This window comes from Pituophis catenifer, unplaced genomic scaffold (genome assembly GCF_029215685.1).
Source record: "Pituophis catenifer annectens isolate HBS135680 unplaced genomic scaffold, rPitCat1.0.hap2 SCAF_16, whole genome shotgun sequence".
In the NCBI taxonomy this organism is placed as follows: domain Eukaryota; kingdom Metazoa; phylum Chordata; class Lepidosauria; order Squamata; family Colubridae; genus Pituophis; species Pituophis catenifer.
In genome coordinates, this window is record NW_027256896.1 from 3,950,703 (window position 1) to 3,960,453 (window position 9,751).

General features: G+C 45.1%; 2 protein-coding genes across 4 annotated transcripts in view; one reads left to right on the forward strand and one right to left on the reverse strand.

The window, feature by feature from the left end:
* SLC5A11 (solute carrier family 5 member 11) overlaps positions 1-1,897 on the forward strand; it is a 42,385-nt gene extending 40,488 nt beyond the window's left edge. For all 3 annotated transcript variants that reach the window (XM_070955437.1, XM_070955436.1, XM_070955435.1), the window contains exon 17: positions 101-1,897. In XM_070955437.1, coding sequence (XP_070811538.1) covers positions 101-333 — 233 coding nt within the window. In that variant the 3' untranslated portion in view covers positions 334-1,897. The remainder of the gene's footprint in view (positions 1-100) is intronic.
* A 2,576-nt stretch (positions 1,898-4,473) lies between these two features.
* TMEM186 (transmembrane protein 186) lies at positions 4,474-9,123 on the reverse strand. The gene is made up of 2 exons (XM_070955103.1): positions 8,961-9,123; positions 4,474-5,701 (listed from the first exon to the last, which is right to left on the reverse strand). The coding sequence occupies exon 2, from the start codon at positions 5,699-5,701 to the stop codon at positions 4,994-4,996; it is 708 nt and encodes a 235-aa protein (XP_070811204.1). The 5' UTR covers positions 8,961-9,123; the 3' UTR covers positions 4,474-4,993.
* Between the last annotated feature and the right edge of the window lie 628 nt (positions 9,124-9,751).

Genomic DNA, 9,751 nt, shown 5'->3' on the forward strand with positions numbered 1-9,751 from the left:
CTCTTCAGTAGACTAGCCAGACCAAGTTCCTGCAACCGTCCACTGTATGTTTTAGCCTCCAGTCCCCTAATCATTTTACTGCTGATTGTCTTGCCTGCAGGTCCTTTGGACACAAAGGAGAAGGAGAAGAAGTCTAAATTCATGAGCCTCTTTTTGTGGGTCTGTGGGATGGAGAGCAGAGATAAGGACTCACCTGGGATGCCTGCTGAACCCAAAGCTGGAGTCGGGTCCAAGGCTTCCCTTGATGAACCACCTCTGGTGAAGCACATCCTCAATATCAACCTGATCTTGTGCATCAGTGCCGGGGTCTTCCTCTGGGCCTACTTTGCATAGCCTCGGACCCCGCCAGCCATTGCAGAGACGCTCTTAGTGCTTGCACACCTGGAGATGCCATCAAGAACGAGGAGCACCAAAGAGAAGACGAAGGGACGATCTTGCACATTATACATCATTTGTATCCCATAGGAAAAATGGTAGAATGATGTGAAGGATTCTGCTTTGGCTGGGTCAGGGTAGCGAAGGGAAGCCTTTGCTATAAACGTTGCACGTTCAGTGCGTGTAAAAAAAAAAAACCAACCAGAAGGACTTTGCACTTTTGATGTTTTATCCCCCATGGATGCTCTTGGACCAGAATCATAAACAAGCAGCATTCCTGGGATTCATGGAGCTAAAAAAAAAAAAAAAAACCAGTGATGACAACAGTGTATTTTTAGTCAATTCACACCTGCCTACTTGGAATATGGAAAAAATATTTGATAAAATCAGATCTGGATGGAATGGCGTGCAAAATTCTGCTGCAAGTTGGCTTGACGGCAGAATGTTATTTGAAGAACAACAGTCTTGTGGCTATGTTTTTCCTTAAAGTCACAGGGGGCCTAATGATGGATTTTGCCCCAATTCTGTTTTTGAAGCTCTGTGTCTTCTGTTTTGCCACATTGTGGACTTCTGGGGCTGCCTGTGGTGTAAGGAGCAAGGAAAAGCATCAAGCCACTCCTCACCAGTGGTGGGCTGCTGTTCCCGGTTCGGACCGGTTTGGGAGAACTGGTAGTTGTGACTTGTGGGTGGAGTGGGGTGAGATGGGGTGGGCCTGGGTGGGGTGGATCCACCTCCACCCACCTGCTCCGGCACTGTGCCATCCTATTTAGCCACGTTTTTTAAGCCACGCACATGCGTGCAAGCACACGCGTGAGCAAAGCACATGTGCAAATGCACACGCTCACATTTTTGGTGCTGGGGCGAACCAGTTGTTAATTCATGTGCTGCCCACCTCTGCCCCTCACCTAATGTGGGGGACAAAGTTGCTGCATTGTCAGGATGGGATCCATTCCTTAGGCCAGTTCTTTTCATGGACATCTTCTCTGAGGATACTTTGAGGAATCTCAAAACCCTCAAAAGAAAAAGGATTTGTAGGTGCAACTATGTCCCAAGGACACTTTGGTGGGCTGATGCAATTGATACGAAGACCCCTTGCTCTGTTAGGCGGAGTGTCCCCCGGACTCAGCTGCCAGCATGCTGTCTTGCAGGAGCCCCTAAGAGCATCTCCCAGAGCCAGCAATCTGAGGGTCCCATCTGGGCAGGAAGTCCATTCCACCCTTATGGCCCTCGTTCCTTTCATCTGCTGGACTAGACTGTGGTAGACCCACATGGTAATTCCAGCATGGTTGCAATGACATATGGGGCCAAGGCTAATACCGTGTTTCTCCAAAAATACGACCTACTCAAAAGTAAATTCTACCTTAAGAGCGAAAAAAAGATGTGCGCAAGTGAGGTGAGTCGGTGGATGACATCTCAACCCCTGAAAATAAGACCTGGTGCCTTTTTTTGGTGGCAAATATATATATATATATAAGGCAGGGCAGTGGTGAAATGTAAAATTTGTTACTACCGGTTCTGTGGGCATGGCTTGGTGGGGTGGGGTGGGGGTAATGTGACTGGGTGGGCATGGCCAACTCTTTTTAAAAAAAAAACTTTTAAAACCATTTTTTCTATAACCTCTTTGGCTGAAGAAGTTATAAAAAGTGCTTTTAAAAGCCTCTGACGATCTGAAGCTCAGTTGCCTGATAGTCAGAGGCTTTTTTTTCTTTTAAAAACATTTTTTCTACAACCTCTTCGGCTGAAGAGGTTGTAGAAAAAAATACTTTTAAAAGCCTCTGACGATCCCAGCTGAGCCGCGCGATCATCAGAGGCTTTTTTTTTACTTTTAAAAGCATATTTTTGGTGGAAGAGGTTGTAGAAAAAAATGCTTTTAAAAGCCTCTGACGATCCCAGCTGAGCCGCGCAATCATCAGAGGCTTTTTTTTTACTTTTAAAAGCATTTTTTCGGCGGAAGACGTTGTAGAAAAAATACTTTGAAAAATTTAAAAAAAAGCCTCTGATCATTGCGTGGCTCAGCCGGGCATGGGAGGGAGGGGCAGGATGTTTGCTACCGATTATCCAAACCATACACCGCCATCGCTACCGGATTGGATGATCTGGTCCAACCTGGGAGCATTTCACCCGAGACAGGGTCTTATTTTCAGGGAAACACGGTAGAGTGTGATTAAGTTGGGCTTTCCAACTCCAGACATGTAAACCATGGTTTGTGGCTAAGTGCAGAATATGGTTGAGAATAGCAGCTTTCCTCAGCAGCGGACCAGGCCTTGAGGGTCTCGGCTACAAGGAGGGCCAAATGCCACTTCCATTTGCTTACAGTTCAGGTGTGTTTGGCGCACAGACATTTTTTTTCCAGGGGAAGGAAGTAATGCCGATGACAAACAGTATCAGGCTCCGATAAAAATGTTCCATAGGAAAGTGCGGGAGAAGCTGGATCTTTAACCGGAAAGGAAGCTATGGAGGCAGGAGGAGAAATCCAAAGGGCTTCCCCATCACATTTCTGTGGGCAGCACCAGAAAGGACTGTGGTTCCCTCATGTTCAGCAGAGGATCTGTGGGCAGCATCCTCTTCCTGGGTGCAAAAATGCAGACTGTATTGTTTACAGAATACTTTGGGTGTAACGACATGTTTTTCATGGTGTTTTAAAAAAAGATCAACGTATGTGTTGCTATTTATTATTCTGAAGAGAGTGAGGGGCCTCTGCAGACAGGCAGCTCTATCCCTGGGCTCTGCTGGATCTCCTTGGACCAGTTTTCTTCTCGAGGCACCCATAAGCCGACTTCAAGTCTATGTTTACCAGACGGGATGTCCTGCACACAGAGACTACATCATGCCATTCTTTTTTTCTTTTGGAGGAGCTCTATAACAATAAATACATACAGCTCAATGGTGCGATTATTATTTTTTTAAAAAAATGAATCTTCTGACGAAAACAAAATGGTTGGAAGAAGAGCTGCAGAAAAGCATGGACCAGAAATTTATGTAAATCTTGCATACTTGAAAATGCCTTTATGAGGTACACTTTCTTATTGGAAAAGATTCCAGGTGTCAGTCATTATAGCCTGATAACTAGGTTATATGCAAGCCAAACTGAATTTTTTAATATCCCAGGAGTTTTAAGGGAAATCTTCTAACTTCTCAAGTTTAATTCATACTGAAATCAGTCACCGTATTTTTCAGAGTATAAGATGCACCTTTTTCCCCCTAAAAGGGGGTGAAAATTTAGGGGGGTCTTATACACCGAATGTAGCCCCACCCACCCACTGGCCCCCATCCTTTGGCCTCTGCCTCGCAGCAGTTACCTCCATGCAAGCAAACAGCAAGAAAAAACAGCTCCTTTCAGCTTCAGCACAGACTCTCAGCTGACTTGCTCTCAGCTATTTTGTGCAGGGCTCTGCTGCTTGCTGCAAGGAAGTAAATTGCTGGAGCAGATTTTTTTTTCCTTGTGCTAATCAAGCTATGCTGAAAACGAAAATGAAAGTAAAGCAGGCTATTTGCTGCAATGAGGCAAAATTGTTGGGGCAGAGGGAGATTTCTTTTTCTTCTTATCCTCACCAAAAAAGGTAGGTGCGTCTTATACTCCGGTGCATCTTATGCTCTGAAAAATACGATAGATTGAAAAAAAAACCTCTTCATGTTAATACTGTGTGTGCGCACTGTTATTTGTATACCTGAATAGAGGATACTCCATATCATCAATTATAATATTACATTAAATAGTTGTATATTGAAATATAGGATACAAATATCCTCAATGTACTCATATTATACACACCGCACAAACATTTTAGATACCGTCTCCGGAATGACTTCTGAAAAGTATTTTGTAATAATTTTGCTGTTTATTATCTGGAGCCATCAAGCTACTTTTGGTTCTTAATGTTCAACAGAGTTTAATTCATGACTATTTATCATGAGATCATCAAAGCTTCATCAAACGGAAGCACTCTTTCAAATCTTTGTCTAATCCTAATAAGTTTACACTTTAAACACGACACCACTGATCGTAGCAGTAGAGAACTTATTCTAGTGCAGAAGCGCTGTGAAATTCTCCAGCAGAAATAAGGAACAAAACAATAGAAGGCAGAACATGGTGGCAATTGTTTATTTCTCACAACTGAAAACAATTGGAGGGGCATTAATACTAGTTGCAGGCCTAACAACTGTGGTAAGAGAGGTCATAAAACGAGGCAAAACTCACTTAACAAATGTTGTCTCTTAGCAACATAAATTTGGGGCTCCATTGCAGTGGGGAAATCCAATTTTTTTTTACTACCGGTTGTATGGGCATGGCTTGGTGGGCATGGTGTGTGGGGCAGGGGAAGGATACTGCAAAATCTCTATTCCCACCCCACTCCAGGGGAAGGATACTGCAAAATCCCCATTCCCACCCCACTCTGGGGCCAGCCAGAGGTGGTATTTGCCGGTTCTCAGAACTGCTCAAAATTTCCGCTACTGGTTCTCCAGAACCTGTCAGAACCTGCTGGATTTCACCCCTGATCCATTGTGATCGTAAGTTCAGCACTACCTACAGTATATTTTAGCTAACAAGGTTATGAATCCTCAGTGCAAAACATTCTGGGTAGGTGTTAAAATTTCTCTCCCCCCAACTCACGCACACTTAGGTATAACACCCAAACACTTTGCCAAAGGCTTCGTGGTCCATAACTTGACCCAAGACAAGTGAAAAATACAGCACTTTTTTCTGGTCACACTGTCTGAACTTCAGGAGGAACCTGCTGCTGTCTTTGCCCTCGTCTCCTAAGGTCACGACAGACTCAACCGGACAGCAGAAATTCATCCTCTTCCCCCAAAATGTCAAGTGTGAGATTTTCAAGAGGGTCCCGCTTTCGTTCACATACATGAAGCCGATGACTCGTTGCAGGAAGAAGCTGATGGCGTACAGAAAGACGAGGGTGAAGGAGAAGATGCCGGTGACCAAAGGAAACTGGCTTAGCCCATGGAAATACCAGAGCGGAGGGAGGATCAGCAGACCGAAGCCCGTCTGCAGTATCTTCAGCCTCGAGAAGAGTTTCAACAACCTGATGGCTGGGAATCGGTAAATCACGGCAAATTTCTCTGAATTTTCAGAGCTAGATGGCGGCTTTGGATCGCATTGAGACAAGTCGATGTTACTCAGCCATCGGGGCTGCACCCCGCGAAGGCTGGGCGTCCATGGGCTACCTCCCTGTTGCAGAATGGTAGGACTTTGAAAAGAACGGAGCACCTGGTGGCCTCTTTTCCATAACTGCGGAGCAAGGCTGTTCTGAAGACAACGGGGCCTGAGGAGGGCCAAATGCTGACGGGCACAGCCGACAAAGATCTTCATCTGCAACAAAATAGAAAAGGTTTTCATCAGGTTGCAAAGTGGGGATAAAACTTTCACAGCAATTGTGTGTCTTTTCAGAAAGCAGTACATTTGTGAGGAGACTCGTATATTTTTTTTAAAAAAAGATGCTTTCACTTAATTAAAAGGTAGGATATCATGTTTGAGATTATACTTTGTTCTGCTTTACCTCCACGTAGCTACAAGGATTCTTTATATTCCACATTCTTAGCTTTTGCCTTTCCTATCTTAACATTTTATTGAGTTATAAGATGATACAAAATACAAAAGTAAATAGGGAAGAAGTGGGAGGGAGGGGGGGAAGGAAAGTGAGGGAAAGTTGGGAAAAAGAAAATGAAATGTTGAAGAACTAATAGATAAGATCTTAGAATGCGCTGAGATGGACAGATTAACAAAAGAAATTAAGGAAAAAGAAGAGACAGAATATTATAGAGTATGGAATAAATGGTATAATTGCCTTAAGACTAACCATAAAGAACAATAACTATCAGAAGAGAAAAATAGAAGTACAAAATAGAGATGAATCAAATGTGCCGAGTGGAATAAAAATGTATATAATATGAAGGTAGAAATGTATAATAATAAAGAGATAGATAAAATGTATAGTTCTCTAAAGGGAGTAAAAGATTAAGATAAAGGGGAAGAAAAATAAAGTAATAACTGGAAGACCAGTATGAAACAATTTATTTTTATTTTATTTTTTTTAATTTTATTTTGAATTTGTATACCGCCCTTCTCCCTGAGGACTCAGGGCGGTGAACAGCCAAGTAAAAACATCAAGTACAAATATTAAAATACAGTTAAAATATACATATATAAATTTGGCCCCATTAATTAAAAACAATAAACAAAACACTTAAAAACACTTAAAAAATTAGGCCAGCCCGGCTTGCTGGAAAAGGAAGGTTTTAAGGGCACGGCGGAAGGCACCGAGGTCTTGGATTCTCCTTATCTCTGGAGGCAGTTGATTCCAGAGGGTAGGTGCCCCCACAGAGAAGGCCCTCCCCCTGGGGGTCACCAGCCTGCACTGTTTGGCTGATGGCACCCCGAGGAGGCCCTCTCTGTGGGAGCGCACAGGTTGATGGGAGATCGTCGGTGGCAGCAGGCGGTCTCGAAGATAGCTAGGCCCTATGCCATGAAGCGCTTTAAAGGTGATAACCAACACCTTGAAGCGCACCCGGAAGACCACTGGGAGCCAGTGCAGCTCGCGCAGGAGCGGTGTTACATGGGAGCGCCAGGCTGCTCCCGTCACTACCCGCGCTACTGCATTCTGGACCAGTTGGAGCCTCCGGGTGCTCCTCAAGGGGAGCCCCATGTAGAGAGCGTTGCAGTAGTCAAGGCGAGAGGTGACGAGGGCATGAGTGACTGTGCACAGGGAATCCCGATCAAGAAAGGGCCGCAACTGGCGGATCAGGCGAACCTGACAAAAGGTCCCCCTGGTTACAGCCGCCAGATGTTCCTCCAAGGACAGCTGCCTATCCAGGAGGACTCCCAGATTGCGAGCCCTCTCTGTGGGGGCCAACGACTCGCCCCCAATAGTCAGTGATGGAGTCAACTGACTATATCGGGATGCCGGGAGCCACAGCCACTCAGTCTTGGAAGGGTTGAGCCTGAGCCTGTTCCTCCCCATCCAGATCCGCACAGCCTCCAGGCACTGGGACATCACTTCAAGGGCATCGTTGGGGTGGCCTGGGGTGGAGATGTACAGCTGGGTGTCATCAGCGTACTGATGGTATCTCACCCCAAAGCCACGGATGATCTCGCCCAGCGGCTTCACATAAATGTTGAACAGGAGGGGCGAGAGGACCGACCCCTGAGGCACTCCACATATAAGAGGCCTTGAGGTCGACCTCTGCCCCCCTGCCAACACGAACTGCGACCGGTCGGAGAGAAAGGAGGAGAACCACCGTAATACGGTGCCCCCCATCCCCAACTCTTCCAACCGGTGCAGCATGATACCATGGTCGATGGTATCAAAAGCCGCTGAGAGGTCTAACAGGACCAGAACAGAGGAACAACCCCTGTCCCGAGCCCTCCAGAGATCATCAACCAACGCGACCAATGCCGTTTCCGTGCTGTGTCCAGGCCTGAAACCCGACTGGAACGGATCTAGATAGGATGTTTCCTCCAAGAATTGTGGAAACTGTCGCGCGACCACACTCTCAACAACCTTCGCCAGGAAGCGAAGGTTGGAGACAGGACAATAGTTGGCCAATATTGCCGGATCCAGGGACGGCTTCTTGAGGAGAGGCCTCACCACCGCTTCTTTCAAGGCGGCGGGGAAGTGACCCTCACTCAACGAAGCGTTGATAACACCCTGGAGCCAGCCTCGTGTAACCTCCCGGGAGGCCAGTACCAACCAGGAGGGACACGGGTCCAGTAAACATGTGGCCGCACTAAGTCTCCCCAAAATCCATGAAACAATGCTTAAATATGATGTTATTTTTTTAAGTAAACATTTTTTAATATAAACAAGCAAACAAACAACAATGAAACATACAAACACATAAACAAAAATCCATCTTTACATCTTCTTTTCAACATGTCGCATCGGTAGTCTATATTCACATTTATACATTTTCTCTTTCTTATTTTAACATATCCCTTATACATATATTCCTAATATATCATCTATATGTGTTCTCCTAATCTACATATTTAATTTACTATTTACCTAAATTGGTACTTAATTTCCTATCCACAATTTATATCTTCTCATTTATTTCCATATCTTTTTCCTTTTTCTCCTCCAACCAGTTATACCATTTCTCCCATACTAAGTAGTAATCCGTTTCCTCTTTTTCTTGCATCTCTTTGCATTACTTATTTATTTATTGGTTCGATTTATATGCCGCCCTTTCTCCGGAGACTTAGGGTGGTTTACAATGCGTTAAGCAATAGCCTTCATACTTTTGTATATACCTGCTTAGTAGGGCTTTCGCCCCCCCCTAAGCGGTGTTCTATTTTATACAAAGGCAGCTTATTGCCCCCACAATCCGGATCCTTATTTTATTTATTTTATTTATTTATTTATTTTTCATATTTGTATACCGCCCTACTCCCGAAGGACTCAGGGCGGTGAACAGCCATAATAAATACAAATACATATAGAAGTTAAAAACTATTAAGAAACAGATTAAGTAATTTAGGCTCAAAGATTAAAAAACATCCAAATTTATCTAAAGAGGTTTAAAACCCAATTTAAAAGACAGTTTAAAAGCCAATTAAAAATTTTACCTACCTCGAAAGGATGGAAGGCTGAAGGTCAACCTTGAGCCTGGTGAGATTTGAATTTTGCAGTAATTGCAGGCAGCTGGTGCTACTTAACAGCACTTTAGTCCGCTGCGCAACCAAGGCTTTCATTATTATTATTAAATTAAATTATATTATATTATTAAATTATTATTAAGTTATTTATATGTTGTGTAAATGTCTAATAGGTGTTCTAATAAAATTACACATTTTAATTAAAAAAATAAAGAAAAAAGAAATGTTGACTTCTGATTCCCTCTGTTGCAGTGAAATAAAGCATTAACATCAATTAACACATTTTTTTTTCATAGTCAAAAGCCATGCCAGAGGTCTATTCTTGGTGGTCTCCTTTCCATACCGGCCTCCAGACCCAACCTCGGCTCAGCCTATTTGGAGATCAGGTGGCATCGCTGGGTGGTCTCCACTCCGCAAGGAGTCCACACACCCCCACACGCCCGATTGCAGGCGTTTCAATGCACCGTGCAAGAAGCAGCCTCGCTTTGCACGCGCGGCCCTTCCCCGACCCTCCCGTGGAATGCAAGCAGACCGATCCCCCCCCGCTGGGGATGATGGGCCCTGCAGTCCAAGGCGCCGAGAAGGAGGCGATGGGATTTACCGCGGGGGGGGGGCTCCGAAGGCGCCGGGAGCTCGTGCAGACACCGCGGGAGGCGAGGCGGCGCGGTGGCTGCTGGGAGTTGTGGTGCACCGCGGCGTGCAAGGGGGCTGACGTCACCTGCGGGAGGCGGGCTGGGATCCCCGGGGCTGCCAGTCCTCGCGCGG